The following is a 23,491-nucleotide window of genomic DNA, read 5'->3' as shown; positions in this document are numbered from 1 at the left end:
TCTAAGCATGACAGATGCGTCAGCGTTACGGGATTTTACCCAGCCCGACGAGCTGAGTGACCTGACCCTGGTGATTAGTGGCACCCCCCTCCACGTCCACAAACAGTATCTGGCCGAGTGGTCCCCCGTGTGGCGCCAGCTGTTTCTGGAGGAATGTTCCAGTCCCGAAGGTCTACGGGAAATCTTAATGCCTGATAAAAACTTACAAGAAGTTACGGAACTATTGCACTGTATTTATTCCACACAGAAACCTATTTCAGGTAAACTTAATTATTGCATTATAATTGTATTTACTCCACAAAGAAATGCATCTCATATAAACTTACAAGATTGATTGATTATATGTTGTTTTACATTCCATCTAAGACTTTTTCATTCATACACAGACATCACCAAAATCTGACCTTTACTCAGCACTCAGGGCCTTTCTTTTTACAATTTTAAAACTTTTCTTTCGAAATTTCTGTACAATGTTAGCACTGAGGACTCTTTATTGTCCTAAAATATTCCCTTCCCCAGTAAGAAATATTGATCAGCAAACTAACTTATCTTTGAAGTGTTTTCATTTAATAAACAACAAGGAGAATAAATTGTTTTTCCATTACGAGGACCTGTTATTATACAATGTTTGGCTGGAAAACGGAGTCGCATGTCTGAGTGTTTTAAAATCATTGTCAGATCTTACTTCTTATCTCAGATCCAATCTCACACAAAGAATTTATTGATAAAACTTAACTCCTAATGAAGACATAGATTTTAATCTTTGTTTTTTTTATCATTGATCTGATAAAAGTCTCAATATACAGATGATTAAATGGGAATTAATGAAAAATAAACACTTTAGTTCAAACATTCAATTTTAAATTAATGGAAAATGAAACATTAGTGTTGTTACGATAGTCGCCGACTATCGAAAAATCGTCGTTTAAAGGTCCAGATCGGCGACAATCGGTTGTAAATATTATCATCGATAGAACGCTATATTTTTCAAGCCGATCAGGTTTAACTTTTATATTCACCATAGGGACGTCACTCAATCGGCGGTAAACAAAATGGCGAACGTGCGTGGTGAAGAGGTTGACTCTGAATTATATCTATATCCTGGTGCAACACGATCTAAAGTTTGGAGTTTTTTGGCTTTCCGAAAAAGGGCGATGGGCCTCCATGCAAAAATAATTTACAGATGGACTCGGTTATTTGTAAATTGTGTAAAAAGACATATGCCAATAAAGATAAGTTGAAGTTCGCGGTCAAAAGTCATGGAATTCTACTCGTGCTGAATGAATAAATTTAACCTTTTTTAATAGTTCAAATTATCGATTATATAATGGATTGTGTTCTTCCGATTCAATTTGATAATCGATCGTAAAATTTGTCCGATTTTACAACACTATGAAACATATCCACAGGTGTTCACCAAAGTATAACAGAAAACTTGAAAATTTAGTTTCAATAACAAAGAATAACAAAATTGTTAATTGTTTTGCTGGGCATTAATAATTGTTTTTAATCAAATGTTTGAAATTCCAAATAAAAGACTTGCATGACAGATATGCAAATTCCCAAATTACTTTATATTTTTTTTTATAGATACTAATGTGAAATTTTTACTACAACTTTCTGATGAATTCCAAATAAATCGTGTGAAGGAAAGATGTGAACAGTTTCTCATCAACCAGGACAGATCTCTGGGAATATTAGTCCTGGCCGAAAAATACAACCTAAGGTCCCTCTATAAACAGTGTATGGAGTACGCCAAAACTAAGACACTGGAGGAACTGGACTCAAGTCCTGAGATTAAACGGCTGTCATCAAAGACAGTGTTACAGATCTATCATGACAAGATAGAGATGCTCCGCGACTATTCTAATGACATTACACAGAGAGACAGACGGACAATGCTGGATTGTGAGACCCTAAGGATGGAGAAAGCCAACATGCTGAGGAGTTTACAGGGCATACAGAAACTCTGGGATACCCCCAGTAAGAGGTGCTTCAGACACATTGCTGACAGCGCGTTCAATTACAGCTGTGCAGACTGTAACGAAAAAATCTACTTTGAGGTTCGGAAGTTGTGTGGGGAGGGGCAACACCTCAGACGATACTTTCCCAAACCCCCCGAAAAGAAATGATAAATATCATTGCTAGCTATAGATTACAGTGAAATTTGGAAATGAACATAATTTATAACAGTAAGATTTGGAGCTTCATCCTAAGCAACAAAGCTAGTCTTCAAAATTAACCACCTCACTGGCAAAATGTCTCATTAAAACACTTCAAACTGCATAGTACTGCATAGTTCTGCATAGTGCTGTGTCTGAACTATGTTTAAACTGGCCAGAAAGTTATCACTTGAAACACAAATTAATACATGATCTTTTACAATCACTTTAAGTTGTTTGTTATTTTTGTAGTTAATAAATTTGATAATTAACACGTTTCTTGACTGATATAAATTTATTAAATCCTAATCTGACCAGGAAAGTAAATGGCCAAACAGAATAATCCAATGGCTACCATCTGTTTAGGTAGAAAAATAGTACAATAAAATTGAACTTTGTTAAAATTATTCAAACCACGCAAAAGCATGTATATTAATACAATAAATTAAATTGGAAAGCTTGGAACATAAAGCCATTCTCAGATCACACCTTCATTCAAGTTACGATGTGATTAAATTAAGCACAAATTCAAGAACCTGGGGCCATATAAATGGAATTTTACTGAGTTATCCCCCTTCATAGAGAGATCTATGCAACAGTTCTTAAAACCATGTGTGACAAAAGATAACCTTATTTAATTAATCAAAGTAAAAATTGTTGAGGAATTAGCCAACTACAGCTGTAGAAGTCCGTTAAAACTAATCATTAACAATGGTTGTCCTTAAGACTTGGGGTTGGGTAATTTCCCAACCTAATTATAATGATGTAATCCTAACTCTCCATCTACTTCTTTAATGTACATTGCTATTTCAATTCTTAGTGACAACCCTGATTAACTAATCGATGGTGAACTAAACTAACTTACATCTCTAAGTCCTATACTCACCTCTCTGACTCGCTCCTTGACCTCCGCTTCTGATGTTAATGGACTTTGTGTACGTGAGCTGTTCTCTGCTAAAATAAATTTTAATTAAAAATCATATAAATATAAAGAGGGGTTTGTTATTGGACCAGATTTATTTAATGAAAAAAAATATGTATCCATCAACTTGAACTGTCAAAAAAGTTAGAACTCTATTTAACCAACAACAAAAATTTACCATTATAGCAAAATTTGATGAAATGATTTGTGTGTCATGAAAGACAACTCTGTCAATACTAGATAAACAGGAAATATCAAGGTTTATTTTTTACTTAAGCATACGTATTGCAGCAACCAACAATCTTCTGCCAGTAATTTACCGGTATGTGAGGGCATTTGTGGTGGGGGTGGGGGGCTAAATTTTTATATTTGGTGGATGAAAAGACTGATAAATTTAAAGTTACCTTTAAACAGGAAAAGTAAATTTTCATGTGCATAACTACATTTCTTCAACAAACATGAAATTCAATTCCAAGTCAACTTTCTTTAAAATACATAACTATCTTTGATCATGAAATTCGATTCAACTCCCAACAAATTTTAAAACAGTATTTTTTCCAAAGAAATAAATTACCCCCACAAACACATGTGATTCTGCAGTAAATTCTGCTTAATTTTTCCTCAAATCTGAAGTTTTTTATCATAATATGATGGAATTAATTTTTTGTAAAAATTTTCAAACATTAAAATCAATTTTTATCGTTCTAAAATAATGCCAGAACATTTATTGCTTCTCACCTGATGAAGAGAGAAGTCCGAGACTCTGGACTGCGGTACGAGCCGCGGCATACTTAGAATCATCCTCACTACCATACACATCTGTATATAAACACACAAAATCATAAAATCCATACATAGAATTCTCAACAAAACTTTTCACGTCTGAACAAAAATACAGAAATATTAAACGAACAAAAATATATTCCAATTAAAGTGAAGATTTAGAAAGTAAAATCACTTGCCAAGGTCAATTTGCATTAAAGATAGATATATACATGTTCAACTTTCTGTGTAGGAGATAAGACTACACATTATCATAATAGAATAAGATGACTTCACCATAAAGCTATTTTATTTAAAATGATACTAGCATGCATGGTTCAAAAGAATCATGTCCAGGACCAGAGGGAGAAACAAGTTGGTTGGGATTGGTTAAGCTCATGAATTTATGGAATCATGTAAACATAAGGATTCCATAATCATTGTCCCGTAATATTACAGAGAGAATGGCAGTGTCCATGGATGTTTTAATTAGATCATAAAAAGATGCAAAATTGCCCTTTGTAATTTACAGGAGAAAGATTTTGTGAAATCTCATCAAAATTTGTATAGTGGTATGGGTCGAGTTGATTAGAGAGGAGTATCCCCAAGTATAATTGACATATGGACAGACATCCCTATCACTATATACAATGGTATAAAATTAATTCATTGAGAAAAGGAAGAAATGGTACTCAGAAGAGTCAGACCTGTTCATTGACAAACAAAAATAGTTTTCCATAGGACACTTATGCGTACATACTTATATTCAAATGAAAGAAAAAGTGAGCAAGCTCACATACCCCATGCTCCCCCAAAACTTGAAGTGCTGAAATTGCCAGAAAAAATAAAGGAATCCCAATTTCCTAGTAATATGCATATCTACACATTGTGTTCTAAATATCTGCAAAGTTTGACGAAATTCTGTGCAGCAGTTTATGAGAAGTTGCGCTGACAATCTGTTAATCTCTATATTCAAGGTACGGACAAAAATCTAAGTAGAAAAGGGCCGAAATTCCAAGGAAAATAAGGGAATCAGAATTTCCTGGTACATGTAATATGCACATCTACACATTGTGTCCTAAATATATGCTACGTTTAATGAAATTCTGTGCAGTGGTTCATGAGCAGATGCGCTGACAAACTGTTCATCTCTATATGCTGCATGCAAGATATGGCCAAAAATCTAGTGTAAAAGTGCGGAAATTCCCGGAAAAAATAAAGGAATCAGAATTTCCTGATAATATGCACATCTATACATTGTGTCCTAAATATCTGCAAAGTTGACTAAATTCTGTGCAGCGGTTTATGAGGAGTTGTGCTGACAAAAAAAAAACAGGACTGACTGACGGGTCAAAAGCATTATACCTCCCGCAACTTGTTGCGTGGGGTATAATAAAGTCAATCCTCACTATCTCAAACAGTACAGGGAAAATACTTTGGGACATCTGTGTATTCAGGATATCAAAGAATAAGTAGTTTGAATTCCCAATTCACTTTGACATATCCATGGTATTTGGGAATTATGAGTTATATAGATACCAAAGTCAACTGTAATTTGAGTTTATTTAGCATTTACCTCCACTTCCGTAGGTTTTGCCGTTAAATTTGACGGAGCCGACATAACCTGGGTTATTTGTCACCTTCGTCATGATACTGTCAAACACCAGTCTGATATTGTTGGCTCTGGCGTAGGTTTCTAGAGTTTGGAGATATCTCTCTCCATCAGGAACTGTAATTTACAAAACAGAATGGTCAGACAATGTCAATTAAATCCATATATATTCAATCATATTCAGAGGCATCCTCAGAAACAATCTCACGTCTCACCTTTAACAAAATTAAGTTTGTTCTGCCTCAATGGGGGCTTGGACACTAAAACAAATATGTACATTAAATTCTTGATTTGTTTGCACTTTATTCTTTTAAATCTAACTATTTGATAAACAGTTACAAAAATTGTGTGTTTCTCATTTTACCGACACATTTAACAATAGACCTAATATAGAAAAACAAAGTAGGTTTTACTCAAGTAAGTTTTTTGTATTAATCAAAATCTTATTCACGTTAAAACAGATATTTTATAAAATGCTGTAAATGACTAATTACTGTGGTTCTGTTTGTCGGATTCTTCTCTGCTTTATTTTCTGGTATTACTTGGTTACCTTTACTGTATAGCTTACTTTTTTATTGTATATATACCTGGTTTTTGCATACTGGTATTTTCTGGTATTATTTGGTTATCTGTACTGTATTGCTTACTTTTTTATTGTATATATACCTGGTTTTTGTATACTGGTATTTTCTGGTTTTTGTTTATTAGTGTTCATGTTTTCTGACGGAATATTTTCTTTCCCATTTTGAAATTTTCTGGCGAACCTTGGAGGTATCTCAAATCTGTGGCCAAAACCAGTATCTGGCTACAATAACCAAAAAAAAAAGTTTGGAAGCCAATGCTCACTATTAATACCCCCGCTCTGAGGTGAAACTAGAACTGTCCAATAGGGACAAATACCCCCGCTGGGTTTTTCAGAGTAGGTGCCAATTCAGAAATATTTTATGGATCTAGTAAGAGGTGTTCACTATTGTCTAATAAAGTGCCCCGCCACAGCATGATACACCCATCAAATATTGTTCAATAATCATAAATTGGTTAGGGTGCAAGAAAATCAAGTAACCTTGATTAACAGATTGACACAGATTTCAATGATCTAATTTCCATTTCTTATTATATTTGAAATATTGTACATACATCTCTAAAAGACTTACAGTGTAGGGATTAATTAAAACAAATAATACATCCAGAGCTGCCAACATTCTTAAATGACAAATAGTAAGGCGGGGTCTAGGGACCACCTAGGCCCCCTGTCGCTGAAGATGTTTTGTAAATGGACATGTAATCTGAGGCATGTTTCCATTTTGTTTACTATAAAACATTGACATTAATGTGATCCGTCTTCTAAAACTGAAACGATGATACAAGCAAGCGTTGTAAGAATTATGAATATATTATAATAGTAGAAAATATAGACTGCCAGCTATGAAAATACGTTTTTTATATATACTTTGAACGAGAAAAACTGAAATCGGAAGAATATAGAGAGAAATCGTAAGGCGTATTTTAGACGTTGATTTCGTACGCCTTACGCCAAAATCGTAAGGGTTGGCAGCTCTGTACATCATATATAATTCTAATTAAACTGGCTGTGTTAGAGCTTAACAAATATCCATCTGCAGCTTTAAATTGTTTATTGCATATTTTATGAAATAATGGAAATGCTACAGTCTAATAAAAAAAAATCAAAAATTAATTATTCTTTAGACTATAAAATTCTAAGTGAGACATGACTGCAATTTGCTGCAAATATATAAAAATTGAAATGTAATTTTTTTTTTCAATGAACACATGTATAATTAATTTTAATTATATTATACAATACTAATTCAGTTTCAATCATACACTAAAACATCAATTTGTTTTAATTACATTACACCAATTGAAAGATCTTTATCTGAACTACAGCCATCAAGAACTCTTAATTAACACAAGCAACTATAAGGCCATTTCTTTTTGCCCAACTCCCAAGAGATAAATTAAGATAACACTGCATCAGATCAGATCTAGAGATGCTCTTGCCAGTTAACTCCCTATAAAGAACTCATTAATTCTCTCTAATTTGACATGCACATTTCTGCTATCAAAAATTCTCCTTGACCAGTGCTTGATAATTATGCCCATGGGACAAACTGAATTCCTATCAAATCATTAACATTTGTTACAGAATCTGCTGTAAAGTATATGATGAAAAAATAAGTTTTTACTTCATTTCGCATTTTTTAATAAGGATACAACTATATTTTAACATTTTTTAGGATTATGAAATTTAAAATTTTAAAGACTGTTTTTTTTTTTTAAAAAATCACTTAAATTAAAGGTCACAGTGACCTTGAAATAGGTCGTGACACACCGTCTACCCAAGATGCATAAATTTTCCAAGTTTGATGATTGTAAGTCTAATAGTTTCCTAGTTATGAGCCAAACAAAATCACAAAAGAAAAAAGAAGAAATGCCTGTAAAATGCAGAAAAATCATCCAGTCATGATGAAAATCCCAGGTGCACACCTTCATATGGTGAATAATAAGTGTATAAATTTTCAGACAAATCCATCCAATAGTTTCTGAGAAACGGTCCGGACAAAATCTTGTCTACAGACAGACGGACATGGTGGTTCCAATATACCCCCCTAAACTTCGTTTGCGGGGGTATAAATAGGCTATCATCTTAATTACACAATTTCAGTTATGGGTAGGTGCATGGATAAATAGGAAGTTGACATCAGATTCCTATAAAAATAAATCCCACCATATGGCATGCCTCAGCAAAGATTGTGCTAAAATTTCAAGCATCTGCAATGAGCAGTTGCTGAGAAAACTGCAACAAAAATTTGCTATGTATGGTTCGGACAGACACACAGATAAACAGAAACAAAAATGAATCCCACCATATGCAACCAAAAATTTGTTACAGACAGACAGACGGACACACAAGGGTAAGACAGTACACCACCTTCTCCTTCGGAGAAGAGCTTTAATGAAAACATACACTTTCAAAGAGTCCATTTACATGTACATGTAAAATAAAGAGCTTCAGAATTTTTTGCATAAGACTTCAAAATATCCAAAACTGATGACAATTTTCTTGAAATTATGCATGCATTAATTGTTGATTAAATTTTTAGTAGAGGATTAGTTTACTGAAGTGAATTACCACATGTGGTTCTGTTGTCGCGGCAACCATTGCAGCGTTAAATGCTCTGTTTACAGTTACTTGACGTCTGTTGCCATCACCAGAGTTAATCTATAGATGACACAAATTCAACAAATAATCCTTAAAACATGCACAAATTAAGACAAAAGATACATTTAATGAATGGAAAAACTGGGGAAAAAAAGGCTTTTTTGTCTCTGCATGGGCACTGAATAAATATTTTTTACTACCTATTTATCCATGTTTTAAAGATAAAATATACATTAACCTAAGAAGAGTATACTTCTTCCACTGTTTCTTTGTCATTCTCTATCAATGTGATATCAAATTAAATGTGTTTCATATCTATGCCAACAAAATTACTTCCTTTCTTTTTTGCTTTCATTGGTGCAAAAAGGAAAGAAGCCATGGAAGCTCTAAGCAACATAATTATGAAATATCAACTTAACTTAATACATACATAAATATATCCTGTAAGCCCAATCCTACATGCATTGCATCTCTTGAATCAAAGCTTCTTGCCATAACTTATTAAACAGAATCTACACACATGAACTCTTTCAAAGACAACTGTTGTGTATTGAGTGGTGATTTCCATTACGTAAACAAACCTTTATTTCCTATGTAGCTTGTAACACAAGCTTTGATTGGTTACAGAGTCGGGTGTAAATTTCCATGCATCCGACTTGAGCCGGGGGTAAATAAAATGTGACATTCCAATGCATACTTTTTCTATGATAAAAACCAACTAACATGACGTCACAATGCATTGTTGTACGTAGTTATCTTACTAGATCAATTGAGACACATTTGATTAGACCCTAATGTTTACAAAGAATTTTTATGGGTATATAGGAAATAAATTCGTTCTCCGGGTCCAGTCAAGGGTGTATGGGGATTTACCCCAGGTTGTATTCCATACACCCTTAAGCCACAGGGTGTATAGAATAAAACCAGGGGTATATCCTCGTACACACTTGATTGAATCTGGATAACTAATATTATTATCCTTCAGAATTATACAGTCAATCTGATTGGTTTAGAGCATGTCACGTGAGGTGAAACAATTGGTGATGTCTCCCTCATGCGCAGGGTGACAACTGTTGTCACCCTTCAGACTACAATGAATAGAGCAAGCGAGCATGATGAGTTACAAGTTTGTTGTCGCCCCTTGAATGAAAATATAGTGGTTTAAGCGAGATAACTCTTATTTATAATTATTCACACATAAAATTTGTTAATATGCAGGATCGGTAAACACTAAATTCTAACGATGACGTCAAAATTGGTTGTTGACATATTTTGAAAGTATGGAATTGAATCAGAGCAGAGTAAGAGGATACAGAGATTTGATTACTATTTTCTACTCTATCTTACTGATAATTTAGATTCTTCAGGATAATAAAACTATTATGGACTGTTTAGAAGGGAGACATCACCAATTATCAGGTCTGCCTAATTTATACATACCTGTATATTGAGTGGTGATTTGCCTAGTAATGGAGGCCTTCCTCTGTAAGGAGTACGATTGGCTGGCCCTAGGGTGGGTCTCTGTCCCCAGGGTGGGGGTTTTCCTTTGGGTGGGAGTCTTACAACTCCCCCCTGGGAGAAAGATTTAAATGGCTCAGATCTTCTCATTGGTCTTCTGACTGCAGGCTACAGTGAAAGGGAAACAACTCCAACTATATGACTTTATAAGAATCAATTTTGATAAGAAAATGAGGTCAAGATCCATAGTAATGTAATATGGGGAACATATATTGTTGTACATTGTAACATTTCAATCCATAGGAATACCAATCAATTTTGTAAAAAATACTGATAAAGTTATTATCTAGCTAAACTTCCGTGCAAGTTCACAAACCTGATGTCATATTTGATGTTGCTATAAGTAAATTGACGTTTTAAAAAGAAGAATCCTTATTCTCAGAAATTGAAAAATACTTCAGGGAGGGGGGTGCTAATAGGGAAGGGACATTTAATAAGAAATCCAAGGCTTTGTTGAAGTCAGTTGGAAGTCCCAACAAATTTCTGTTGTGTCACTGCTTTACATTGAATACTGTACACAGGGAATTTTTCACCCCCTTTTTATTTTCGCCCTTTTTGCCCTCTTCATAATTGGGCAAATTTAAAATGGGGCAAATTCAAAGAATACTGCATGATTTCTTAAACAGAACTGTGACTGGGTGAATTTAAAATGGGGCAAAATTGTTCGCAAGTGCAAAAGGACGAAAATAACCCTGTAATCAGTATCTGAAATCCCAACATATTTTTTTTTTATCAAACCCATCAAGTTCAGGTTTTGACTGTAACAATTAAAAAATATTTATTCAATCATTCTAAAAACTTCCTTTAATTAAAACATTATTATATCAGTGCTGAATACTACAGCCTAATCAGATGTACCTTGAGTTTTTTGTTTTTCTTTGTACTTCTTTGTTTGGCCACCATAGATTGTATGTGTGCTGTCTCCTCGTTAGCAACAGCATGATAGACAATCTCTCCCTGCTTATTCCTACAATAAAACAAGATAAATATAAACAACAAAGACAAGTGGCATCAAAACACAATATTGCCCATACATTTAAAAGGCACTTATGCCGAAAATTTTGCATTTATCAAATAGTCAGGGAGGTGACACAGCATGAATATGCGTTTCCAGTAAAAATCCTATTTAGTCTGTAGGATAATTAGAAAAATAATCATTCCGAGTTAAAACATTCAAACTCAAGTATCTTTAATTTTTGGCTTTTACCACATGGTGCTCTTAATCTGCTAGTCCAGTATACATACAGCATTAAAAACATTTCCTTACTTTCTGACTCTGACGACATCTGGTATACTGTTGATAAAATCATCCAAATTAGAAAACCCAAGCTTCTTAAAGGGCAGAGGTTCCTGTGTGATTTCACGGTAGTCTCCTTAAAAAGACAAAATTATAATCAGTGATACTGAAAGATTCTTCCCTTCATGTTTACTGAACTCTGAGTGGTCAATGACTTGGTACATAATACATTGTAAACAAGACTTACTTTGTAATATGTGGGCGGGTACGCCCTCTTTACAACTCATAAGAACTGCTCTCAGCATGCTCTTGACCTCTTCTAATGCCATGGTCTAATGGTTTTCAGATTTTGAACCTAGAAAAAAGATCACATATTACAGTTTCCTTACATATTATTTCTTCACTTTTATTAGTTATAAGATAAAGGAATCCATCTGTATGATTCCAGTCCCAGCCAAATCTTTTTTTTCTGTAATTGCTTTTTGGCAGGTGCATCCACTGATCAAATATTTCTATGCCCAGAATTTTACCAAATAATTTTATTATATTTTGTCTAGCATGCCAGAAATATGAAATTTATTACATCATGTACACTTTTTGTGTCTCCAATGCAAATAAGTTTCTATGAAATAGTGGTTGAATGAACTGTCAATAAATTAATTATTTTCAATATACCGTATAAGTAGATTTTTATCGAGGATTTAACTTTGGCATTGTTAGCGTGGGTCATGAGATCGCTAAAATTGAATACCGCTAAAAATTAATTGCATTTTATTTGTACTAGCTGCTTTAGTATGCATTTTAAAATCGCAAAAATTACCACTCGCTAAAAATAAATTACCAATTGTTAAGGAGAAATCGCTAAATTTGCGTCTCGCTAAAATTTCCACTTATACAGTATTTAATATCAGTGATGTTATATATTTGATATATTTTTCATATATGAAAAATTAAACAACTGATGAATGAATTGATCACTGGAATCTAAAGTGAAAGTACATTGTTAAACACAATATGAAGGATAAGCCTCCAAAGTTACATGTCCTTTGGGCTCACAGATGTGCCATTTCCATACCCCCACTTCTAACCTTACCAGACATCAGATTCCCAGGATTTGTAAAAGATTGTCAGATTCTCGGGACTTTAATTCAATAAATATGTAACATTAGAATAATTAAATATAACTCAGAATTTTTTTTCTGATTTATTTTCATTATTTAAATGGTTATCAAATAACCTAATTCTGCATTTTACTTTGCTGAAATAAGTTCCAACAGAAACAATTACATATGATGTGGAACAGGCCCAAACCACAGCTAGAATAGAACTGTATAGCTCTCTGAATACATTGACAGGCCGGAGAGCTACAGTGCCATCCATTCTGCAGCTACAGCTAGAATACATGTTGGAAACCCCATGCAAAAAGTGTTGCATTACAATTAACTGTATCAAAATGGAGCAGATTTGCTGTATGCTGGATAATCTTGAGATTAAATGCAAAGACATATCTTATAGAGTAGCCCCTAATCCACCGACTATTTCCTAGTTTAAAACTTACTTTTCATGAAAAATTAATCCACAAATCAACCAGAAATATAAGTATAAAGAGGGCACAAAAAGTGTCAAACTTTGAAACTTTTTCACGAGGAAATTCGAAATTTTCAAAAGAAAGTGTTTTGTCAAGATTTTCTGCAATTACAGATATGAATTCTCACATACCTGCAGCTCAATAATACATGTAGATTTCTTCTTGTAATAATTGGAACACTTTCTCCTTGTCTTGCAGTTGTTTTTTAATTAAATCGAAATCGAAACGGGAAAAAAAATTCTTAGAAATACAGTAAGTCGTACCAAGATTTGTCGTGACATGTGCCCTTCCTTATTTAGACATTTGGCGCCAAAAGTTGATAAATAGCGTAAACTGTCGGGTCTGGCATTTCTCCAGGTATGGCCCAAGGCACTCTACAAGACTTGGAAATTTTGCAAGCAAGTAATTAAAGTGCCCGCCCAAGCACGAAAAACAAAAACAAAAAAACTAATTCGGGGGTTGGGGGTGGGGGGGGGGGGGTGTGGGGTGGGGGTCCAATGAAAATATAATATTAATTAGGGAACTCCGATCCTCATTCAGGAGGGATAACTGTTTAATTCATAATTTAATTCAAAAACTCTCAGAGTGAAGCTTGAAAATTAATCTTTTCATGTAACAATTTTCATTCTATACCTCTCAATGTGTTTCAAGGTTCTTTGAAGTTCTTAAAAACGTATTACAAAAATTGAAATTTGTTATCCTATAAAAGTATCTTAAAATTACATATTTCCAGAAATTGAGGTTCTTTCCATCTTACCATAGATACCAATGTTTATTAATATTAAATGAAATTAGAATTGATCTATGGTGTTTTGCAATGATAGGAAAAGCTACTGTGCATTGTAAAATGATCGAAATAAACAAAAGAAACTAGAGTACCTTATATGTATAATAAAAATTTCTTTAAAAGCCTGGATACCTATAAGTCTTATTTCTAAAATATGTTTGTTGATCAAAGTTGAATTGGAAAATGCATAGTAGGTGATTTCATTCGCATTTCCTGAAAATTTAATTCTTTGAGATTTACTTATTTTTCTTCTATAATATGATTAATTTTAAAGACAAAGTTTGAAGAATAACCGTGGGTAAAAAAAATGTCTTTGAGAATTCATAAATATTTTTTGTGAGCATTTTAATTAGTCAATGCCTGATTTTCAGACCCGAGGATCGAAGTACCTTAATACTTTCCCGTGGAAAGATTTTTCTGCATTGTTAAAAAAAAGTTTGGCGTGCCCTTTCAATGAACATTTGCAACAGTGAAAGATTACTGTTGGAAAAGTGGGAGCCTCCCATTCCCCCGACATTAAATGCCTGCATGGATTGGACGATGTAGCCAATTTCTTTAATTATTTGATTTTTGCAGTATACTTTTATACGACCAAGCTGTATGTATGAATGTACGTAGCATTTTCCTTGTCTTCGTTGTTAATTTGTGTAGAACATTTCTTAAAAAGGTCATCCGGCTTTGCTTTTCTTATTTATTTACAGTACACACGAAAACATTTATGGAGTAGACATCCCCTGTTGACTGGTCACCTCAGCCGTGATCCCTCTATATTTACATCCACTTAATATTTTCTCCTTTATTTCTTAAGAAAACCCATTGCGTTAATCAGTGCATGAACTAAACCAGGCATGCCACCTGTACAGATTTCTTGATCAGTGGCTGTTCCATCAATAAAACGTACAAAGACGTCGGCATCATTAATACAATAATTAATCTTTTTAATCCTACTTTAAATGATTATTCAATAACAGATATAAATATGAACAATAAGATGTCTTTCTTTGATTGTTAGTACGGGAATGAATGTCGCAGCAATTGCAGAAAAAATTTACATAATATTTTTACAAAAAAATTTATATGTATTTTTTCTGCAACAGCTGCATTCATTCCTACGGTGGCTGGTATAGGACATGGTATGAAATTTTTTTTTATTAATTCGTGGCCACGAAATAAAATTCGTGGGAACGAAATAAAAATTCGTGGCCACGAAATAAAATTCGTGGGAACGAAATAAAATTCGTGGCCATGAAATAAAAGATAAAGAATCTAGTATATTGACAGATCGGGTTCGTAATTTAGATGTGTCCATACACGCGCGCGCGGATCTGCAGACAAAAAGCTGAGAATACATGTTATTTACAATAGCTAAGATTATGTCCAGTGCATTTTTTAATGTATTTCACACATTTATTGCTAGATGTTTCAATAAATAGAATGTACTTGTAAGGCTTGTTTAGTCAAACACTCAATGTTTATTTATTTAACAATAGTAGTATAAACCGTCTAGATGGCCGGGTCAACTGAGTGCACTTTTGGGGTTGGGGGGGGATAGCCGGGTCAAGCGAGTGCAGCCCCTGGGGGGATAGCCGGGTCAAGGGAGTGCAGCCCCTGGTGGGGGATAGCCGGGTCAATTCAGTACATATAGTCCCCTAAATACGGGGGTCTGTTTACACTGTGTTTACATTACACTATACGCTGCTACTACGATTCACAACGCTGCTACTACGATTTTGGCAGCGAGTCAAAAGAATTTGATTATGACGTCACTCATTCACAGTCTAGACAGTCTAGCCTAACCAGTTCAAACTGGATTTTCTGAAAACAATAACAAAAGACAGATGATAACAAGGCAATTTTATTCAGAATTCAGAAATCTATTCTCCAAATGTTGTTTTTCGTGTCAGCAATAAAGGGAATGCGACAATATATATACACTGTATAAGTCTCTGGAAGAATTCCTTGTTTCTTTCTATGTTCGAATTCACGAAAACAGCTTTCAATCTGGTTTTTCCATCCACTTTCCTTACAATAACAACTGAGCACCCATTTGTATCTTTGATAAAATAAATAACCATTTTTTCTCTTCAGACAGTATTGGTCCTCTCTGGTGTCATAATCTTCAGGATCCAATTCCACTCTTTTTACCAACCACACTCTTTTTTGGTATCTGGGACTAAATATTCTATGGCGTTTATAAAAATCCTGGATCGCTTCTTCTTTAGTTTTCATCCATTTTCCAAAGCTTGATCCATTGACTGACCAACAATACTCCGTTTTCTTTGTCATATTTTTTATCTGCTCCATTTTTTTTTACCTGTGTCGAATTCAGAATGCTAACGAAGTGTGAACGTCAATGTCCAGCGCTGGTTTATATACCTGCTGTGTGCCGTGTGCAAAAATACGTTTTACCTGCGTTTTCTTATATACCTGTTGCATCACCTGTAAAGGGCCGTGTGCAAAAAATATGCTGACTACACAGGTAATACTTGGCAGCGATTCAAGTTTGTTTAGGGCCGTGTGCAAAAAAAAAATATATGCTTACCTATGCATTGTGACGTCATCCACTGTATAAATACTGCTTTTCTCCTACTTTCAGCCCATTCTACAGTCAGAGCCAGCTCCAATTGGGGTCATGGATTCTACTAGAGAAAAACAGTTACATGCTCAGCGATTATTAGAATGGAAAAAAAGGGAGAGCGAATTAGATCAAATTCTTGATGAAAATAAAGAGCGAGAATTAGAGCTTAGGAAAAGAAATGCGGTAAGATTACAGAGAAGAGCTCTACAAGAAAAACAACGACAACAACAACTACAACAACAACGACAACGACAACTACGGGAGAGAGAATCAAATCAAATTCTTGATGAAAATAAAGAGCGAGAATTAAAGCTTCGGAAAAGAAATGCCATACTATTACAGAGAAGAGCTCAACTAGAAAAACAAAGACAGCAACAGCAAAGGACTAGGGCGCATGAGGGGTCAAAGTTACCTATTCATTCACCACCCAAACCCAAGGCCATATCCCAGTATTATCGAGTCAAAGTGAATCAAAGGGTGCACTCTAAAAAATTTAAAGCTCAACAGGATTTTTACACTGTGATTTTTAAGGAGTTTCCAGAGGAAGAAAACAGAGGATTTGTTCGGCGATTATTCAGAGACATGTTACAAACTTTCAAATCGAAAATGCAGTGTAATCCTAACGATTACCTCCGCCTGAACATACGCCACAAATCTCTGGAATCAGAGATTTGGTACGAGTTTACTCAATGTAAACATTTTAACGAGGACGTCATTTTAGACAAGATTGAAGCCGTGCAACAATCCAGAAAGGAGTTCAAACTGGGCGACGGGGGCATGGAATTTGATATGTTTCGGGTCAAGTATCCCGAGGGAAGTGGTGGAGACAAACCAAACATTTACAAGTGAATAAGGAGACTTTTAAGAACAATAAAAGAGCCATCGTTCGGATCGTCAATCCCTGGGATAAATTTTGTTTAGCTAGAGCCATCGTCGTCACTCGATTACACAGTCAAAAACCCGAACATCCAGACCCCGAATGGGAAAAACAATGGAAACGCATGAGATTAGGAGATGTAAGAGCCAATGACCAGAAGAACCAAGCCATAGCCCTCATGGAACAGGCCGAGTGTGATATCACTCAAGCTTGTGGATATGCAGAGTGGACGAAATTACAACAGGTGTTAGCTCCCCAGTATCGACTGAAAATATTTCAGTTCAAGTCTACTTCGACTAAACTCACCTTAGAGCGCATCTTCAAAGGCTGGGGAGACGGAACTTGTTTGAACATATTGTTAGACGACCATCATTACGATGCCATCATATCCATGCCGGGAGTAACGGGGAACCAATATTACTGTGATCATTGCGACGTGGGGTACAGGAATGTCACAGAACATCGCTCCAAATGCCCTCATCGCTGTACCTTTTGTTTAGGACATCACCCTAATTGTCCCGATGAAGGGATCGAGATTAAATGCCAGGAATGCCATGGAATGTTTAAGAACAGGACCTGCTACGAAAATCATTTAAGACCCCATAGTAAGAAGACCACCACTACTGTCTGCAATTTAATGGAACAATGCGAGAAGTGTCAGTCCTGGATACCTAAGAAATTATTCCCTCATCACAAGTGCGGAGGACAGAAACAGTGTAAGATCTGTAAGAAAATCGTCGATACCGATCATCAGTGCTACGTACAACAGAAGCCCCAGAAGAAGAAGAAGGGGAAAGGGACCTTAGAGTTTTACATCTATTTCGATTTCGAATGCACTCAGGAAACCGGCATTCACATCCCTAATCTGTGTGTGGCACACCGCGTCTGTCAACATTGCAGTCACTTACCCATAGACCAACCCTGTCCTCATTGTCAACACATGGGACCCCGTCAGCACCTATTTCAAGGACCAGACACCTTAAAGAAGTTCATGGACTGGTTATTACAACCCACTACAGGTACTAAGAATTCCACTTTAGTACACGACGAGGCCATTATCATCGCCCATAACTTCAAAGGCTACGACGGACAGTTCATTTTGAATCACCTGGTGCATTCCTCTTGCCTGAAACCTAACGTCATCATGAACGGCAGTAAGATCTTATACATGGAAATATGCGGACTGAAATTCATCGACTCGTATAGTTTCTTACCGTTTGCATTAGCCAAGATGCCCTCCGCTTTCGGATTCGACGAATTGAAGAAAGGCTATTTCCCTCACTTTTTCAATACGGAACAGAACCAGAATTACGTAGGACCTTATCCACCGGCAGCTTTCTACAAACCGGACGAAATGTCTACCAGTGGACGACGGGCTTTTTATGAATGGTACGAACAACAGAGGGGGAAAGTGTTTGATTTCCAGAAAGAGTTTGTAGGGTATTGTGTCTCGGACGTCGACATTTTACGCCGATGCTGTGCAAAGTTTAGAGCCACCCTCAAGAGTTTGGTCAATGTGGACCCTTTCCAGGAATCCATCACTTTTGCCAGTGCTGCTAATTTAGCCTACCGTCGACAATTCATGCCTGAAGAGACCATAGCCATCATTCCGAACCTCGGGTATCAACCGGCACGACAATATTCGGCTAAAGCCTGTCGGTGGCTCACCTGGATGAGTCAACAGACTGGATGTCACATACAACATGCCAGAAACGGGGGCGAAATCCAGATCGGAAATTATACCGTCGACGGATACCAGGAAGCGACTCGCACCGTCTACGAATTTTACGGGTGCTATTGGCACGGATGCCCCACCTGCTATCCCAGTTTACAGACCGAAACTCATCCTCATAGGACCCAATTTACTTACCAGCAATTACACGAAGAAACCCTCAGAAGGACTGGCGATTTAGAAAACATGGGGTATACCGTCCGTGGTATCTGGGAGCACGATTTCGATCAGCAAGTGCAAAAAGATGAGAGTTTACAGCAATTTGTAGGAAACCTGGACATTCCCGATCCTTTGAAACCTCGAGAAGCCCTGTACGGAGGTCGGACCAATGCCACCCGATTATATTGTGAGGAAGGGGACATGAGATACGTGGACGTTTGTTCCCTATACCCTTACGTGTTGAAACACAGACCATTTCCCGTAGGGCATCCCGAGATCATCACAGACGAGTTCCAGGACGTGAGAAGTTATTTCGGTCTCATTCACTGTCGGGTCTTACCTCCCCGAGACCTCTATCACCCCGTATTACCTTATCGGACGGGAGGCAAGTTATTATTTCCCTTATGTCGCACGTGTGCCGAACGACAGGACTCTACGTCTCAAGATCGATGTCCACACACCGACCAGGAACGTAGTCTCACGGGTACTTGGGTGACGACCGAATTACATAAAGCCCTAGACATGGGATATACCTTAGATCGAATCTACGAAGTATGGCATTTTAAAGAAAGCAGTCAGGATTTATTCAGATCTTACATCGATACCTTCCTCAAGATCAAACAGGAAGCCTCCGGATTTCCCCCCGACTGTAAGACCTCAGAACAAGAACAAGATTACATATATCAAGTCTTCGACAAAACAGGCATCCGAATGGACATTCTCAGTATCGAGAAGAATCCAGTGAGAAGAACCATTGCTAAACTCTTTTTAAATTGTCTGTGGGGAAAATTTGCTCAACGCTTGTTATTACCCAAAACCAGATACTTGGACGAAGAAGAGGAATTACAGCAACTCTTACAAGATTCGACTCTCGACATCAAGGGCATGCAACTCTTAGTCAATAAAGAGAACCCCAATGAAGACAAGATGCTAGTGAATTATCAAGACAAACAGGAATTCGTCGAAGAATGTCCCTTTGGAAACGTGGTCCTGGCTTGTTTTACTACCGCGCATGCCCGCTTACACCTCTACGAGACTTTACAACCTTTAGGAGATCGGGTCCTTTATTTCGATACGGACAGTATCATTTACCAACATCGGGAAGGAGCCTTTAATCCTACTTTGGGTAATAGTTTAGGAGAATGGACCGACGAATTAGACGGGGATCACATCATCAAATTCTTGTCGGCAGGCCCTAAAAATTATGCTTACCGGACGGCCAAAGGAACCGAGGTTCATAAAGTCAAAGGAATCACTCTCAACCATCGTACCTCCCAGATCGTGTGCCCAGAGACTTTAGAAAAAATGCTCAAAGGAGAAATAGAGGAAGTCACAGTCCCTTATCCCGACAAAATCCAGAGGACTCGTGATCATGAGCTCGTGAACAAACCATTAGAGAAAAAGTATAGAATTGTATATGATAAGAGACAATTGTTACCCTCTTATAACACTTTACCTTATGGTTATTGATATGTTGATATGTTTGACTTTTTTTTTGAATTAAAAAAAAATTGAATTGAATTGTTTTTTTTTTTATGTGTTGTTTTTTTCTTCTTCTTCCTATAAAAAGGGGAGCGATACAAATCAAAAGTTCAGTCATGACTGAGAAGTTGCTAGATCAACCCATGCGTTATCCCCAGTATGCTCGGCTCTCAAAGAGAGAAGCTACTTTTGAGCAGGGATGGCCAGAACCTCTCTTAGGAAAAATACCAGACCTAGCTCGAGCCGGGTTTTACTACAGGGGAGTGAAAGATAAAGCTACCTGTTTTCATTGTGGAATGATTTTTAGTAATTGGGATCCCGAGGACGATCCTTGTGTAGAACATGCTTATTGGAACCCCAATTGTCCTTACATCAATCTGTATAAGGGACGAGGATGGGTGATGAATGTGTTTATTGCGGGTTTAGATCAGCAGGGATATAAACCTTTACCTGAGATCAAACCTCTACTGAACCCAGAACCAGACGTCCAGGCTCGAGGAAAATGTCACATTTGTTTAGACGAGGAATTACAAATCGTTTTTCTACCTTGCGGACACGTATGCTGCTGTGCTTTGTGTGCTCCTTCCTTTCAGTTTTGCCCCATCTGTCGAGGCGAGATTCAACAGTCCAAACGCCTATTTCTGTGTTAACTATAAATAAGACCCTGAACCCAACTTTTCCTTCATTGATCAACATGTATTCCGAGGAGACACCCCTCCCTTCTTTTCAATTGAAACACGAGTTTACCATGGTGGTTGCTGGACCCTCCAAATCGGGCAAAACAGAATTCGTCAAGACATTAGTGAACAATCTAGACTGGATCACCCCCAGGCCCGAAAAAATCGTCTGGTGTTATCGGGAATGGCAACCCGCTTACACTTCTTTAAAAGAGAAGGTATCTTTCATCCGAAATATTCCAGAAGACGACGAGAAATTAGTAGCCAATTTGAGTGTGCCCCATTTACTCATTTTTGACGACATGATGGGAGGAAAAGCCATCGAATCTATTGTGGATTGGTTTACCCGTAAAGCGCATCATCGGAATACCAGTGTGATTTACATCACTCAGAATTTATTTGATCGAGCTGCTTCTCATCGCACCATTAGTTTGAATGCTCATTATTTAGTCTTATTCAAAAATCCCAGAGACAAATCTCAGATCAGTGTATTGAGTCGTCAGCTAGCTTTACCTCATTTGATGTCTGCTTATCAAGAAGCCACCCAGATACCTCACGGATATCTTCTCGTGGACTTGAGTCCCCAGACCCCAGACCAATACCGATTGAGAAGTCGAATGTTTGAAATGTTGACTGTACACATGCCTCAAGAGTATAAATAAAAGTGTTTCACACTCTTCTGAGTCATTGTTCATTTCAATCTCATCATGGCTCCATCAGCCAAGAGTAAATTAGTGAGAACCTTACGACGTTTACAGCGGGAACGAGATCCCGCGAAGCGAGCCCATTTAATCGAATTAGGGCGTAAAGCCTTATTGAATTGGTTTGCCATGGGAGCTCGCAATTTAATGAAAGGGGTCTTACCTATCAATAAACAGACCCAAAAGTTTATTAATAATCATCGTCAAGATTTAAGAATCATTGCCGATCAATCGGCCAGTGATGAAGACAGAAAAACAGCTATTTTAAAACGCGGAGGAGCTGGATTTCTAGGTGGAGTCATCATTCGTCATTTATTCAAATGGAATAGTCCTAAAAAACGGCGGGTTCGTCGTTTAAAGAGTGTAGTGGTAAGAGTCGATAATAAGAAACAAAGAGTGTTTCCAGATTGGATGGTCCGTGTCGGAGGAGCAGCTCAAAAGAGCAGAAAAAAGAAGAAGAGAAAAGCCCCTCCCAAGAAGAAAAAAGCCCCTCCCAAGAAAACAGCGAAAAGGCGAAAATCTGCTCCTCAAACTCTAGCTCAACGTAAAGCCATGCCCGAAAGTTTAAAAAACGAAATCAATCAGTATTTTAAGGAACAAAGACAAAAGACCATAGGAGAATTGCTCAAGAAACAAGCAGAACTGAGAATGGATCGTGCTATGGGACCCATAGGTAGTCAAAGAGCCAGCGATTTAGAAGTGTTTCCTCGAGTGAATGTGGGCATTCCCTCCTCCTCCTCTTCCCCTGGAATTAAAGTTCCCATTCATGTCCCTAAAATCACACGTTTTCAACCCTTGACGGCCTCCACCCCTCAACTACCTAAAGGCCTGAGATATAAATGTCGATATTGTGGAAAAATTTATGTCAGGGAGAAAGCGAGAGATAAACACGAGAGCGACAAACACGGAGGATATGCCCCTCCTTAAGAGAGACACTATAAAAGGGAGTGACATGAGAGACTTCTCTTCATTGTTTTCAAAGATGGCCAAGAAGAAAAAGGGATGTTGTACGCGATTAAGAGCGCATGCCCCTCTTTTAAGAGTGTTATCGGACCCTCACTATTCCTCGTCTTTAAAAACGGGGATTTTAAAACATTGTTCTGGAGATTGTATTCTGAAAATTTGTGAGATCGTCTACAACCTATTAAAAGGGGTGTTACCTCTCAATTCGGCTCAGAAACGAAAACTAGCTCCTAAGAAACACATCTTAAGGAGACTGGTCCGACCCCAATCCATACAGAAACGACGAGCTTTATTAGTACAACAAAAAGGAGGAGGTATTTTACCCCTTTTAATCTCAGCAGCACCTTTACTGTTGGATGCCGGACATTCTGTCTATAAAGCCATTAAAAAGAAGAGGAACAACAAGATACAAAAATGAGTCGTAAAATGGTGTTAGTACCTGAAGTTCTGTTGAATGAACTCAAAGGAAAACTCCCCAAACCTCCGGAATTTCAATCTACTCTGAGTATAGGTCAAGAATTGGACCAGATTACCAGACGTGAAGATTTAA

General features: G+C 36.8%; 3 protein-coding genes across 3 annotated transcripts; 2 read left to right on the top strand and 1 right to left on the bottom strand.

Annotated features, from left to right (window-relative positions):
• The first annotated feature begins 7 nt into the window (after positions 1-7).
• On the top strand, positions 8-2,136 carry LOC134250783 (BTB and MATH domain-containing protein 38-like). Its single transcript, XM_062733132.1, has 2 exons — positions 8-260; positions 1,591-2,136. Exons 1-2 carry the CDS (start codon positions 8-10, stop codon positions 2,130-2,132), a joined length of 795 nt encoding a protein of 264 aa, XP_062589116.1. The 3' UTR covers positions 2,133-2,136.
• A 324-nt stretch (positions 2,137-2,460) lies between these two features.
• On the bottom strand, positions 2,461-13,238 carry LOC134250781 (tudor domain-containing protein 7-like). The gene is made up of 12 exons (XM_062733130.1): positions 13,117-13,238; positions 11,645-11,752; positions 11,428-11,533; positions 11,019-11,127; positions 10,083-10,268; positions 8,613-8,702; positions 6,125-6,263; positions 5,674-5,718; positions 5,423-5,575; positions 3,823-3,903; positions 3,028-3,116; positions 2,461-2,520 (listed from the first exon to the last, which is right to left on the bottom strand). The coding sequence occupies exons 2-12, from the start codon at positions 11,724-11,726 to the stop codon at positions 2,461-2,463; spliced, it is 1,140 nt and encodes a 379-aa protein (XP_062589114.1). The 5' UTR covers positions 11,727-11,752; positions 13,117-13,238.
• A 4,113-nt stretch (positions 13,239-17,351) lies between these two features.
• LOC134250780 (uncharacterized) lies at positions 17,352-20,588 on the top strand. The gene is made up of 2 exons (XM_062733129.1): positions 17,352-18,094; positions 18,434-20,588. The coding sequence occupies exons 1-2, from the start codon at positions 17,352-17,354 to the stop codon at positions 20,586-20,588; spliced, it is 2,898 nt and encodes a 965-aa protein (XP_062589113.1).
• The last annotated feature ends 2,903 nt before the right edge of the window (positions 20,589-23,491 follow it).

The sequence above is a fragment of the Saccostrea cucullata genome, unplaced genomic scaffold, assembly GCF_032062105.1.
Source record: "Saccostrea cucullata isolate Sc308-1 unplaced genomic scaffold, CSIRO_AGI_Scuc_v1 ctg3931, whole genome shotgun sequence".
Lineage (NCBI taxonomy): Eukaryota > Metazoa > Mollusca > Bivalvia > Ostreida > Ostreidae > Saccostrea > Saccostrea cuccullata.
Note: the sequence above shows the minus strand (reverse complement) of the source record. Positions and strands in the feature narration are given on the sequence as shown.